Here is a 16,066-nt window from a genome sequence, read left to right as displayed (position 1 = left end):
CTTGATGCTCATGTTTTTTAAGAGCTTACAGTGACATTCAGTGAAGCACACATTCTCTTAGTATTTTCTAGGTCTGGTGGATGAGACACACAGTGAGATTTTGATAAACTAAATGCAGGATCCAGAGTCCTGGTTGAATTTAAAATTCCATCCTGGTTTATTATGTTTTTCATCTTTTTTTCAAGAGAATCTTTAGTTACAATGTCTCAGAAGCTTGGAATTTGCACCCCGACTCTACTCTCATTACATTTCATTTCACGATTATTGTTCACATAAAATATGATGCAACCAGTAACAAGATGCAAACACCAAGTTTCTCAGACAGCCTAGTTAATGCGTCTACCAAAATAAAGATGTTCAAAAACATAATAAACCAAGATGGAGATTTCAGTTTAAGCAAGACCTTAGATCCAGCACTGGAGATATTGAGAATTCAACAGTCATCTCAGCCATCAAAGCAATAGAGGACATACCAGGGGCTGGGAGTTGAACTAATCTACAAACACCATTGCAACACTGACAATACTTCATGGATGGCTGGAGTTCAGGCATGAGTACACATGGCAAAACAGCATCAGTGATCAATATATCATGCTGGAAAATTAATGCAATCAATGCCTTGGCTGAACAACGAAAAGCACGCCATCAGAATGATATTTTCTTTACAAAAATCATGGATTATAATACGTGTTTTAAGTCATATGAAGTTCACAGATTATTCACAGAATATGGTAAATAAGGTAAAAATATAGTCACCTGTATTTTGAAGAGCCAAAAAGTAAAACAGTGAACCACTCTGGTTTAAAAGGAAAGGTGTCATGTACTGTAAAAGATGTAAATTGAATTTACAGACAGCTATACATGATGATTACAGCTTATAAATCAGAAGCAAGAATAACATGAATTGCTTGTATTAAAAAAAAAAAAAAACTAGTTGCTGAATATGTAGAAGACTATGAATGTCAAAGAAAAACAATCCATAGTAGTATACAAACCTTCCAATTACTCAATAGGAATTTAACTTCTTTAAAAAACTTTTTGGTAGAAGATTTTTCACTAATGTCCTCTACCCCTGAACTTCCTTTTTTGATGAATGGATTAGTGCAGCCCCATAGAATAGCCGCAACCACAAGGCTCATTACAGATGCTGCAAACAGAAATTGTAATTTGATACAATGTGAACGCTTTTTATTGCATAAGCGGTCATATCGTAACAAGTCTGTTTGATGTACAGCATAATATTGTGTGCTATTACAATCATTTGTTTATATCCAATGGTTCTGCAGTGAGCAATTGACTAAGGAAATAAATCAATGAATCAAAGTAGCATTGATACAGTGACTGTACACATCATGTTAGTTATCAGTCATTAAGATTGGCTTTTGTCATACATTTAACACAATGCCACTCTTCTATCACAGTGTTTCTTAATGATTAGGGACAAAAGTCTTATGCTACACATAAGAAAGCTAGATTATAGACAATGTCCAAAATCAGCAAAGAGATTCTGGAAACATAGTGGCACTGGTAGCTTCAGTGTTGACAACTCCAATAGTTTCAACACTTATACAGACCATGGGAAAAATCATACAATTTCAGACTGACAAAGGACATAATTTGCAAGCTATGGCTAGGGAGGGAAAGCCTGGAGAATGGATAAAAAGTTTTACATGCTAAAAAGTAGTTATGGAAGGGGAATACAAAGCCTGGTGCAGTTACTAAGTAGCTTGTGTTTCTAAGACAAGTGAAGAGATCAGCTATGCTACCTATGAGGTAGGGGAATATTTTGGAGAAGAAAATTATTTTCAACTCTTGGGGTGCAGGAAGCAGCTTGCATTGCAACTTCTATTAGGCTGTAGAGTTGGTTACCAGGCAGAGTCCTTGCACTGGTGTGCAGATTATTATTCAAGTAGTACAGTAAATTGTACATGAACCTTTAAAGGGCAAATGTTTAAGCAGAGCTGCGACAATCACTAAAGAGAGGGAGACATTCACACATGGGCATGATTCATGGATCATCTCTCCCTCAGTATTATCACATTTAGTGTGGTCATTTAGAAAATGCTCCTGGTATGCACAACTTATTGACTGAAGCAGTTGTCTCACTAAATCAACATTCGTAGAATCCCAATGATTTCCAGTGTTTTTGGTAGGAATCTTTCATGTAAATTACTTCAAAAGAGGGAGCTGTTTTTATTATAGGGTCCAGTCACATTAATGTGACCACTGTCTGCATCTGACATCAACATGCAGTAAACACTCACTGCGGGCAGGTCGTAGCACTAGCAGTGGAGGATGTATAAAGTGTGAGTGTGTGTGTGTGTGGGGGGGGGGGGGGGGGGGCATGAAAAACAGTGCAGCTGCTTTTGTAATGTGGAAACAGAGTGATTTATTTGATGTTTAAAAGGTTAAGATCATTGGCTTTCACAACAAGGGTGGAAGCATTTCTGACATGGCTACATTTGTAGCCTTTCACATCCCACTGTAGTTGATGTATACTGTGCATGGAAAACTAGCGCTATCCAAAACACTTGCCAAGACAACTGTGGTGCGCCATGGGCCATAGATGACAGGGGTGAACTATGGCTATGGAGATGTGTACGGGTGAATAGACATGCAAATGTTGAGCAACTGACTGGCCAGATGAACCAAGGGGCCACCAACAGTGTCTCCTCAACACATGTTCAGTGAATGTTGCTGTGATTGGGCCTCCACAGCAGGCACCTGGTTCATGCACCCATGCTGACTCCTGTTCATCAGCAATGAAGGATGGAATTTGCACACCAATACTGCAGCACTGAGTGGTGTCAAGTGGCTTTCTCACATGAATCAAATTTTATGCTCCATTGGACAAATGGTCGTTTGCCTGTACGGCCCTGCAACAGTAATCAGAAGGGTCCAGGCCAGAGGAGGGAACATTATGGACTGGGGTACGTTTGCATGGCATTCTCAGGGTGAGCTCATCATTCTGAAAAGGACAGTGGATGAGCACAAGGACTCGTCTATCCTTAGGGATCATGTCCAAACCTAAATCAGTTTTTCTCTTTTTTTTTTTTTTTCTTTTTTTTTTTCTTTTTTTTTTTTTCCGGCATGATGGTATGTACCAGCAGGCAACATGTCATACAGCTTGAAGTGTACAAGCATGATCTGAAGAGAACTAGGACGAGTTTACTGTACTCGCCTGGACACCAAACGCCCGTGTCATGTATAATCATCGGAGAAACCTAGCACAGCTGGCCATAGCACTGGGGTTGGCACAGCTCAACATCGTTTTCAGTACCTTCCAGAATGTCGCTGACTCTCTTCCTGCATGTCCGTGCTGCAAAAGTTGGTTATTCAGACTTCTGACAGGTGGTTACATTAATGTGACTGAACCATGTATAACCTGAATGTGTAAACAGCAGTACACTTGTTTCCTGAAGCTTGTGGTCTTGGGTTTTGTTGCTTGGGCCGTATTGGATTAGGGCATGAATGTTTTTGTATAACAGAAGACGCTCAAATTTTTTGGCATGTGTGTAGGCTCAAAATGTTTCACTTGAAAACTGGGTTTCCAATGTCTATGAAAAGGAAAGTTTACAATAATTCTTTATTAGATGTTTTAACTTTTGATAGTAAAATATGGACTTTTAATGTGAAAATCATTGAAAATGTGAGAACTGTTCAGAGAGGAATAGGAAGATTCCTGTTGGGAATAATTAGTACAGACAAAAGAAAAAAATGGATTATGGAATAGGCTGGGTTGGAAAATGTACTTACACTGCCATGACATTAAATGTAGCCACACGAATGGCTGGTGGACAGATGAAAGAAATGCTTTGCTTAATTTTAAGTGATGGTTTATGGTGAAAATATTGCCCTACAAAAAGTTTTATATTACTGTGAACCCTTTCCAAGAAAAGATAACAAATGGAGCAATGTAAAATTTTATGAACTTCATAATATAAGCATGAATGATGAGGACGAAGAGGCTGGTGACGTAACAGAGTAACATGATTCAAAAGATGTAGATGTACAAACAAATGTATGTTCAACACGCCAAAAGTCAATCAATCATGTACTCAGGGAATGTAATACCATAGGATGTCATGCTCATCATTGCTGTTGAGTTACGTCATATTTACACAAAAAATATGTTTGAAGTTACAATTATTTCATTATTTTTGTGGACAGTGGGATGATATGATACATCACTTGGTGTCAAACATTTAATAACATTTCTCAGTCCTTTATTATGAAATATAAGCTTGTTATGTGTCATAACTAAAATCCTTTGCATGTGTGAAGAGTGTTGAATGAGCATATTTAATATGGCATTTTATCACCTACAACTCATCATACAGCTGCAGTTTTTTATTGAACTTATGTGTACAACTCTTGAGTTGATTGTACCATTTTTCATGAAGTGCAACACTTATGAAGCAAAACATTATGACTGCATGCTTAATGGCATGTTGGTCCATCTATGGAACGCAGTACAGCATCAATTTTGTATGGCACTGATTCAATAAGTCCTTCATAGATTTCCAGTAGTATGTCACACCAGATTAGGTTGCACAATTCCTGTAAATTATGAGCCAGTGTTTTGTGGGCACCGAACTGGCATCCAGTAGCACCCCTGATGTGTTCTATCATTTCAGATCTGGCAAATATGGTGTATATGGCATCAATGTCAGTTCACTATCGTGCTCCTCAAGCCACTGTAGCACAATTCTAGCCTTGTGATGTGGACAGTTATGCCAGGAAATGCCATCACCATCACAAAAAACATCAAGCATGAAGGGGAGCAGGTGGTCTACAATAACATTCACATAATCCACAGCTGTCATTGGCATTCACTTACTACGACGGGTCCTATGGCCCATTGCATTGTAATTGACAATGTCACTGCATTAGCATAGACACATTTAGGGGTCATCTACTGCAGAGCCCCATGTTCAACAATGTGTGCTGCATGATGTGCTCTGAAACACTAGTGCCTGCACCAGCACTGTACGCTTGTCATCAGATCTGCCACAGATCGCCACTTCTCTTGCTTTGCGGAGTGGGCGAGCTTCTGACTGCCACATTCTCTGATGAAGTAAGGACATCTGACTCCTTGTTCTTTGCTTGTGGATTCAGTGCCTTTCAACCACTTGCTACAAATGCTCAGGATAGTAGCATGCAAACAACTTCACCATTTCTGACAAGCTCGTTCCCTGGCGCTGGGCTATAATAATCTGCTTTTGTTAAAATCACTAATGTCAGTGTGTTTCCCATTTGAAGCCCTTATCATCAATATAATTATTCCCTGTTTGTCTCTGGTCCATTTATATACTTCCCTTACAGTGTCAAATGCCGACGACAACACCAGGTGGCATTCAATTTTGTGCTAGTCAGTGGTTATAATGATTTAACTAGTCACTGTAGGTCAATAATGATGGTGAAGAGCAACTGCACCGGATTATTTGCTCTAATAATAAGCAGGGACTTTCATAATTGCTAAAATCAGTTTTTGTAGTTTTCTGTATTTTTTCTCCTTCGAAGGAGGGGGCACATCAGTGGTTCTGAAGTGCCCTTAATGCCTAAACATAATACTTGTGTGAACTGGGTTGGTGTCATCTATGAACGTGGATTCCTGGTTAGTGAACAGCATCTCTGCAATAGAAGGAACTTATTCACCTAGAATATCCAGAAAATCCTTGACTATTGTTGGTCCTTAAAGAGTATTTGGAGAGTTATTATAGTTATTAAGACACATGAACAGCAGGATTCAAGTCTTCATCCAGCAATAAAGATTTTTTATCTGCTATCTCTAAAACATTTCTAATGCAAGCCTGGATGTTTCCCTCACTAAGATTGTGACGAATATTCTCATAAATTCTTTTCCAACCTGAACATATATTCGTCTTCTAATAACTGTGGACTCAACAAAATGTTAATCCCTCTAGTTCCCCCTCCTTCATTACATTAAGTAGCTACAGGACCACGATAATACTATGAAACTGTAATCTGTACCATAACAGAGCAATATCCACAATGAACAGTGACAATGAAATTTCATCTGGCTAGGGCCTCCTATTGGGCAGACTGGTCATCTGGTGCAAGTCTTTTGGACTGACGCCACTTCAGCGAGTTGCGTGTCAATGGGGATGATATGATGAGTAAGTAACACTGAGTAACACTCAGTCCATGAGTGGACAAAATCTCCGAGCCAGCCAGGAATCGAACCCTGGCCTCTTTGCGTAGCATTCGGCCGTGCTGACCACTCAGCTATCAAGGCGGACACAATGAATAGTGCAAAGTACCATAGACGGAAGTGTTTGGGTGTCCACTGTTCATACATTCAACTTCTTGCTGAAAACAATGCAAAGGATGAGGCATTGGACCATATTACTCTTTTCCAACCAGAAGAGTTCCATGTTGCAACTTCTTTCTGGCATCTGAGTTTTTACAGAATGGCCTTTATTGTGATCTTAGCCTTGGAGTCCGTATCCAGCAGCAGTAATCCACTCTGTGTACTTCTCATTTACTATAATAAAAAAAATATATGTTTTGAGATGCTGACTCAGTTCAAACACCATTATCTTAAAGTTCATTAGTATAAGTACTTTCGATTTTGGTGTTCTCGTCATACACCTCCTATGTTAAAATTACCTCAGATCTCATTGCTCTTGATACAAGTAAAATACTGGTAATCATAGATACAACTGCAGCAACTTAATGCACTCGAACAAAACATCTTAATGAAAATTCATGTGTCTTTGCCAGTTTACCTCATCTACACCTCACCAACTGCACAAAGAAATAGAACTACTATATCATCATATGGCATGAAGGCACTGCACTCTAGAATATAGGAAATTGTCCTTTCCCATAACCATATGTTTAAACGTCCTTGTTTTGTTTGTTGTTGTCTTCAGTCCTGAGACTGGTTTGATGCAGCTCTCCATGCTACTCTATCCTGTGCAAGCTTCTTCATCTCCCAGTACTTACTGCATCCTACATCCTTCTGAATCAGCTTAGTGTATTCATCTCCTGGTCTCCCTCTACGATTTTTACCCTCCACGCTGCCCTCCAATGCTAAATTTGTGATCCCTTGATGCCTCAGAACATGTCCTACCAACCGATCCCTTCTTCTAGTCAAGATTTGCCACAAATTATTCTCCTCCCCAATTCTATTCAGTACCTCCTCATTAGCTACCTGAACTACCCAACTAATCTTCAGCATTCTTCTGTAGCACCACATTTCGAAAGCTTCTATTCTCTTCTTTTCTAAACTATTTATTGTCCACGTTTCACATCCATACGTGCCTACACTCCATACAAATACTTTAAGAAAAGGCTTCCTGACACTTAAATCTATACTCGATGTTAACAAATTTCTCTTCGTCAGAAACACTTTTCTTGTCATTGCCACTCTACATTTTGTATCCTTCCTACTTTGACAATCCTCAGTTACTTTTCTCTCTAAATAGAAAAACATCATCTACTACTTTAAGTGTCTTATTTACGAATCTATAATCTATTTCCCCTCTGCATCACCAGATTTAATTAGACTACATTCCATTCTCCTCGTTTTGCTTTCGTTGATGTTAATCTTATATGCTCTTCCCACTGCATCACCAGATTTAATTAGACTACATTCCATTCTCCTCGTTTTGCTTTTGTTGATGTTCATCTTATATCCTCCTCTCAAGACACTGTCCATTCCGTTCAGCTGCTCTTCCAGGTCCTTTGCTGTCTCTGGAAGAATTACAATGTCATCAGCAAACCTCAAAGTTTTTCTTATCCATGGATTTTAATTCCTACTCCAAATTTTTCTTTTTTTTCCTTTACTGCTTGCTCAAAGTACAGATTGAATAACATCAAGGATAGTCTACAATCCTGTCTCACTCCCTTCCCAACAACTGCTTCCCTTCGGTGCCCCACGACTTGTATAACTGCCATCTGGTTTCTATACAAAATGTAAATAGCCTTTTGCTCCCTGTGTTTTACCCCTGCCACCTTCAGAATTTGAAAGAGAGTATTTCAGTCAACATTGTCAAAAGCTTTCTCTAAGTCTACAAATGCTAGAAATGTAGGTTTGCCTTTCCTTAATCTATTTTCTAAGATTAGTCGTAGGGTCAGTATTGCCTCATGTGTTCCAACATTTCTGCGGAATCCGAACTAATCTCCGCCAAGGTCGGCTTCTACCAGTTTTTCCATTCGTCTGTAAAGAATATGCATTAGTATTTTGCAGCTGTGACTTATTAAACTGATAGTTCGGTAATTTTCACATCTGTCAACACCTGCTTTCTTTGGGATTGGAATTATTATATTCTTCTTGAAGTCTGAGGGTGTTTCGCGTGTCTCATACATCTTGCTCACCAGATGGTAGAGTTTCGTCAGGACTGGCTCTCCCAAGGCCGTCACTAGCTCCAATGGAATGTTGTCTAATCCCGGGGCCTTGTTTCGACTCAGGTCTTTCAGTGCTCTGTCAAACTCTTCACGCAGTATTGTATCTCCCATTTCATCTTCTTCTACATCCTCTTCCATTTCCATAATATTGTCCTCGAGCACATCACCTTTGTATAGACCTCCTATATACTCCTTCCACCTTTCTGCTTTCCCTTCTTTGCTTAGAACTGGGTTTCCATCTCAGCTCTTGATATTCATACAGGTGGCTCTCTTTTCTCCAAAGGTCTCTTTAATTTTCCTGTAGGCAGTATCTATCTTACCCCTAGTGAGATAAGCCTCTACATCCTTACATTTGTCCTCTAGCCATCCCTGCTTAACCATTTTGCACTTCCTGTCGATCTCATTTCTGAGACTTTGTATTCCCTTTTGCCTGCTTCATTTACTGCGTTTTTATATTTTCTCCTTTCATCAATTAAATTCAATATTTCTTCTGTTACCCAAGGATTTCTACTAGCCCTCGTCTTTTTACCTACTTGATCCTCTGCTACCTTCACTACTTCATCCCTCAGAGCTACCCATTCTTCTTCTACTGTATTTCTTTCCCGCATTCCTGTCAATTGTTCCCTTATGCTCTCCCTGAAACTCTGTACAACCTCTGGTTTAGTCAGTTTATCCAGGTCCCATCTCCTTAAATTCCCACCTTTTTGCAGTTTCTTCAGTTTTAATCTACAGTTCATAACCAATAGATTCCTTACGTCTAACATATTGTATGCTGATAATTGCAGGTCTATGGGTGTCACAAAATTAAAATTTAATTACCTATAATTCTGAAACTGTTAAATTCATTATCTGATAACTACAAGTACATATAAAGAATGCTGTCATTGTTTGACTTTTACAGATTACTTACTGGAAGGGATTGATAAATTTTAACAGTTAATATTTTGATAACCACATTGGAAAACAAACTTACTGCTGAAAACATGAGCTCTTTACATGCTTACGGTATTCATTCTTTTTTGTGTGTATCGAATATTTTATGATGAGACTAATCTTCTGACTCAACCATTTTCTCATAGTTACTTAGGGTCATTGACTCTTGGTGCTTATCAGTTATATTTTAGATATGTGCCTTCGGAATGATGGAAACAGATGTTAGCATCATGCATGTTGGTAGGTACTGAGACGTTTCTTCAAAGTTTGAAGGGGAGTATGTGTATAAATTCAGATGCTCCTCTGTAATGATCTGAAATTAACTTGCTTTTCTTGAAGTATATCTCCCCTCTCGATATCTTGTTTCTTCTCTTGATAGGCTTCATTTCCTTAGCAGTTTGGTCTGCGCTGAAAATTTAATCACGCTTATCTGTTTCCAAAAAACTACTACATAACCTACACAACTCTTCTAAGGGGGGGGGGGGGGGGGTATATATTGTTTCAGATCATAAAATATTGAAACATCACTTTGTAGTAATAATTCGGCAATTAAATCTATCAACACAGATTGTTTGACAGTTCACAGCAGACTACCTCGTCTGCTCTTTCCTTCACAACATAGCAGATTGTCACCAGGTGCACTGTTCCATGTAGTGCAGTGTATCTCCGAGGCCAGAGGGCAACTTCATGGAGTTATCACCAAACCAGCAGGTGCCGCAAATAGTGACTGAATTGCCAGTGTTGCCTGATCTTGTAGAAATGCTGCAGCCATCATCACTCAATTACATGCACAGACAATATGAAATCCCCATAGAATATTTATGTCCAAACTCACTAAATCCACTAACTGTATGTTTGTTGATCATCTTTTGTTATCATTATAAACACTGTCAATACATCACATTGCCACTACGCTACATAAACTGTCAAATTCACTAGATGTTACTCAACGAAAATGTGGGTGATAACAGTGGCTGGAAGCTATTACATACTCAAATTCAAAGTGCATAATGAACATCAGGTAGTGTAATACTTGGCGACTTAAATAATTTTGTGTGCGTAACCGGAGAATAATGCTCACTTGTCTCATGATGTCTCATTTTCTCTAGATCCTAGTATAAATAACTTTCAAGCATGTGCAACAAGTTAAGAAATACATTGGTGTAGTGAAGCAGTTTTAATAGAATGTTTCTGTATATCGCGCTAGCTATTAACTGATAGTAATGATGGTAAGTGTTATGAAGAATCCGAAGTTAAAGTTGGTCCCATACTCAGTGTTAAGTTTAAATGACAGAACCAAATTGCTTTCCTGCTTTCTGCCAAGGACATAGAGAGATATATTGCCCGTCTCTTGCTCCAACTGGTTAACAAAATTCCAAATGCAATTTCATACTGTGTGCATTAGCGCAGTAATTGTTAGTGCCATGTAGTGTTGATTCAAATGTGTATAGAATGTAAGGCATGAAGAAATTGAAAGCTCGCTGCTGTTGCACACCTCACTCTTCCCAAGTAGTTTTAGGATGCAGCCACCATACCTAACATCCCCATCTGACAGTCTGAATACCATCACTTTTCGCTGCTCCATTAATCACTGTGGAAGTCCTTGGGAGTTAAATACGGACAATGGTCCAATGCCTGATAATATGGATATGTAATTCATAACCTCTCCTCCAGTTTCTGATGATGAATATTTCTTCTACCTCCAAAACTCAGACCAGTTACCTTCAAGTTAAGAGTTGTCAACTATTGTGTCTCAGCATCCTCATCTGCAGAGCCACAGAGTGTGACATTAAACATAGGAATTTTCTTTTCTCTCTTTATGCTAAATGATCAATTGTATATACCTTTTAATCATCAATTACATCTCAAAGTTGCTATTAGAAAAATAATAGAATCCTAAAATATTTTTCCATGTCAGGATGAATATGAAACAATAATTTATAAAAGTGGGTGATACTACATACTATTAATGTTTTCTAAGTGACTCCTTGGCTGCTTTATTTCCTACCTTATGTCTGTTAGCAACTTGTTCCAAGAGTTCTGCATCAGTATAAAGATCCCACTGTGGATTCTAGACAAGGTTGTGTATACATGACTGGCAACCTCGTATGTACAGTATTCATACACTGAGTACTGAGAATTACATGGCAACTCATCTGTTATGGTTTTGATTATTAGATACAAATTATATGAAAGAGCAACACTAGTGTCATTGAAGTGGAATTTCATATTTCTCTGAGAGGCATTGGCATGCTCTCTTGTATTCACTGGTGCACACAGTAATCACTGATGATGGTGAATAAAGTACTTATTCAATTCTGATATATTAATGTACAGACTATTAGTATATAAAACAAGGAGTGATATCCCACATAACATGCTAACATTTTCCTCTTCTGTGCAGAACTGCCATAAAGTGCTCTGTGAGAAATGAAACTAGGCCTGTGTTTAATTGGTTTTCATTGTTCTGTCATCTAGAGATACTAAGGAATTTAAAACATCAGGTGTGTCGGCACTCGCCTCTCTTGTATGGTTCTGGAACTGTCAAAAGTATTTTAAAAACTTGCAAGCTAAGGCATCTGTAATTCGCAGACATACTTTAAAAGGATAAAATCATGTTTCAGCAGTAACAGAAGGCAGGATATGACAACAGAATCTTGATGCAGATCTGAAATCAGGCATATTAAGTATGGTGTACGTCAAGGATCTGTACTTCGCCCACTCTCTTTACCTATTTGTAAACAATATTCAAGGTAAGAAGGATATAAAAAGTATTGAATGCTTCTAACATGAAACTAGTGAATATTGAAGAAAATCTGGAAACATGAGAAAGAATTGCTTTCACGCTAGCAAATAATACAGCACAGTGGCCCATACAGAAATATTTAACTATAAATCTAAAAAAGACAATGTTCATGGTGCTCACACACTGAGAAAAGGAAGATCACATAGGTACACTCATATATGAAACAAGACTGGAAGAAGTTAACTCGATAAAAGATTTTTGGGAATTACATCCACCAGTAAGCTTCAATGGAGATAACTTATGGACAATGTCTGTTGCAAATTTAACACCATTAATACTTATTATGAAACAACTAGCAGATTATGCTAACAAAAAACTTCTACGTACAGAGTACCATGCATTATTTGAACCACACTTACAGTTTGGAATTACTGTTCGGGGAAACTCCTTCAGTAATAACACAAAAAGAATTTCTGTATTGCAGGCAAAAGGCCATTAGAAACATTTTCAATAAAACAACAAATCTATGATTCATGTAGGACTGCATTCTCTAATCTAAAAATGACTTTTCCATCTATGTACATACACGAAACAATGATTTCATTCACGAATGGCAGTACATTACTAGAAAGAAATGCAGATGGTCATTCACAAGATATAAACGCCACCTGAGAACTCCTGCTTGGTCTTGGCGTTTCTTGATCACTAAGAAAGCCAAGCAGATCAAAATACCATAACGTTGGCTGGTATACTTGATCTACTCCTACACCAGATCTAGATTTCTGAACTTTGGATAACTCATTTCGAGCATTGTATGCTGCAGTATTTTTGTCTCGGTCACTATATTCTTTACTTTTAATCTAAGACTGGTAAAGCATCATCTCAAGTCTACAGTACAGCATAAGCAAAAGGATATTAAAAAACTTCTACACAATTCAGCATCATCATGTAAACGAATTATTTAGTGGAGGAAGAATTTAACAGTGTGAAGTGAGGAATGCTATTATTACTGGTATGTATGTATTGTAATCAATTGAAAATATTGTAGTATGATGTACGTAAATAGACCTTACGTGTAGTAGGCCATGTTGTTTCATATTGTAATATGTAGGCTAATGTTTTTAAGATTTTAGGTTAAGCTGACCTGTATCGCAGACATACAAATTGTACATAATGAAATTGCATAAAAATCAACAAATCTTTCTCTCTCGGACGCATGGGCATTTGATGTTTGTTTGTCAGTATGTAATATGCATTTTTATACCTGTAAAGAAGTGAAGAGTTTGCCGTGAGAATTTTGTGTACAGCTATCTGATGCTGCATTATTATGGATTTATTATTTACTAATGCTAGAAGCATTCTACTCTATAATAATCACAATCCAACAACGCAGTACTTTCATTGTGAGATGTTATGAGTTTCAGTATTAAAAGTATTCAGTTGTAAACAAAAGGAGATTTCAACAGCATAATTCTTTCTATTTTATTACAATGTAACTTTATTACTAAGACCACTACTATATAATGTACACATTAATAATTAAATATGAGTGGTACCGTATTTATTATTACAAATAATCGGAGCATTCGTAAGTATAAAGTACGCGGTGTATACAAGTCGTGCACCAAAACATCAGAATATTTCTCAATTCTCAGTTGTCTGTCACTATTCAGAAAAATTTCTGAAACACGGGTTTGGCAAAAGTGGCATTTAAAGTGCCTTGGTGGCGAGTTCTGAAGGGGACGCTACCACATAAATTGCATTCTTTTATTAAAAGAAGGCAGTAACGCATAACTAAACTGTATGCAAACACTAAACACAAGATATTTCTACATTTCGCCAAGGCAGCACAGAACAACAAAACCCTCTGCAGTACGAGTGACGACTGCGTGAAATACACAACCTTCTGAAAACAAAACAAAAAAAAAAAAAAAAGATATGTCACTCACATGTTGTCCCACCCATTTTGCGATGTTAGAAATGGTAACTGCTATCCAAACAAAACAACCATTGTAGCCCGTTCTTACAATGTGTGAACTGTGAAATTAATTGGTAAGTGCTAATAGTAATCTGAACACTGCGATATCAAAGGAAAAATCAAGTCAATTTGTAGCCTAAAATTATCATCTCAGAAACTTATTTCAAAATACGCAGATAATAAAAAACGACTTTCCCTTCGATAGGCTCTAATTGTGGACTGGACTGCGAAGAACAGAAAATCCTATAAGTTCCCTCATCGTTTAAGCAAACTGTTACGCATCCCTTATTTGCCTGGCAGTTGGTGCTGCGTTTATTATGATGAAAAGGTGACAGAAGAAGAAAACATAAAGGCGACTGTGGGGAAAAAAAAAAAAAAAAAAAAAAAACAGAAATACCGGGTGACCAAAAAGTCAGTATAAATTTAAAAACTGAATAAATCACGGAATAATGTAGACAGAGAGATACAAACTGACGCACATGACATGGGTTTTTATTATAACCAAAAAAATACAAAAGTTCAAAAAATGTCCGACAGATGACCCTTCATCTGATCAGAATAGCAATAATTAGCACAACAAAGTAAGACAAAGCAAAGATGATGTTCTTTACAGGAAATGCTCAATATGTCCACCATCATTCCTCAACAATAGAGATGGGCAAACTGAAACACTCAACTGTTTCGAAACAAATGAAACAGTACAATGTAATGTTTCGATACGCTGTTTCGAAACAGTGAAACAGTTTGTGTTTTGTAATCTAATAAACCTACACATTTTATCATTTTGAATGTCTACTGTATAAGTATGTCCACATAAACACAAATGAGTTGCGAGAGCGCTAATCATATCCCAGAAAGTATGAAATTATCACTTAGGCGTCTTGGCAGTTTCGTATTTCTGCAGAAAATGCGCTGCTTTCGTGCCGTGTGACTTTCATACTTTTCAATTGGCTGAGGACAGCCATAGCTGAAGACAGAAAAGCCACCACGAACGGAACTGGAGGTGGGAGCAAACTGCAGAAACAACGGATATGCTACTGGAATTCCCACATTCCGTTAGTATGGGTAATATACCCATCCTGCTAATTGCCATGCACACAAAGGGAATCATTGAGGATAATAGGCACAGTGACTATAGACTCACAAATAACGCCAAATTATTTGAATAAATAACAAAATATAACAGAAAAAAATTTTGTCTTTCAAGGTGTTTCGAACCGTTACTATAAATTCACCATGCTTCCTAGTCCTTCCCGTTCACCATTACACTATCAGTGATATGTCAAACAGATTGCTTGCAATTATACCCACATCAGATTTATGTATATGTCTAATAACTGTCACTCTACGCCTTTTTTTATTCAAAATGTTGTAGGCTTACTTATGTTTCTTAATATGATTACTGTACTTGAACAGAGAAGCGTATGTTATCAAAAAGTGTAATTTAACTGAATGATTTTCACATATTTATTATTTTGAATGTGAATAGTATGTGTTGTTTTATTGCTTGGTTAGTGTTTATAAAGCAGATATTATGCCATTTCGGAATATGGCAGTCAGCTAGAAACGAAGCTTTATTTTCGGATATCTTAAGCTTCATGCTATTGTTTGTCACAAAGATTTTGACATTCTTGAAAATATTTCATGAAGTGGTATGTTAAATGTGTTTCAGTACCTGTGCCGAGCCCGAATCTCGTCCGACACAGAGGGGGATGAAACATCACTGTTTCGATACAATTAGTCCGTTCCAAGCACTGGTGGACTGAAACAGCCTTATTCTGAAACAACGATACAGTTTCTGTGTCTGGCTCGAGACCGAATGTGGCCCAGTTATCCGAGACAGGGGTGGAATGAAACACCACTGTTTCGAAACAGTGACCCGTAGCCGTTCCGAAACACTGAAACAGTTCCACGTATCGATACACTGTATCGAAACATAGAAACAGTGGCCAAGTCTACTCAACAATAGCTGTAGTCGAGGAATAATGTTGTTAACAGCACTGTAAAGCATGTCCGGAGTTATGGTGAGGCAT

The 16,066-nt window shown here is 37.8% G+C and overlaps 1 protein-coding gene across 1 annotated transcript in view; it reads right to left on the bottom strand.

Moving 5' to 3' along the window:
• Window positions 1–14,211, bottom strand: part of LOC124803002 (transmembrane protein 234 homolog) — a 38,344-nt gene extending 24,133 nt beyond the window's left edge. The window contains exons 1-3 of the mRNA XM_047264109.1: window positions 14,005–14,211; window positions 996–1,147; window positions 757–823 (exon numbers count right to left, since the gene is read on the bottom strand). Coding sequence (XP_047120065.1) covers window positions 757–823; window positions 996–1,147; window positions 14,005–14,020 — 235 coding nt within the window. The 5' untranslated portion in view covers window positions 14,021–14,211. The remainder of the gene's footprint in view (window positions 1–756; window positions 824–995; window positions 1,148–14,004) is intronic.
• Window positions 14,212–16,066: the final 1,855 nt, after the last annotated feature.

The sequence above is a fragment of the Schistocerca piceifrons genome, chromosome 6 (genome assembly GCF_021461385.2).
Source record: "Schistocerca piceifrons isolate TAMUIC-IGC-003096 chromosome 6, iqSchPice1.1, whole genome shotgun sequence".
NCBI classification, from domain to species: domain Eukaryota; kingdom Metazoa; phylum Arthropoda; class Insecta; order Orthoptera; family Acrididae; genus Schistocerca; species Schistocerca piceifrons.
This window is presented reverse-complemented; position numbering and strand designations above follow the sequence as displayed.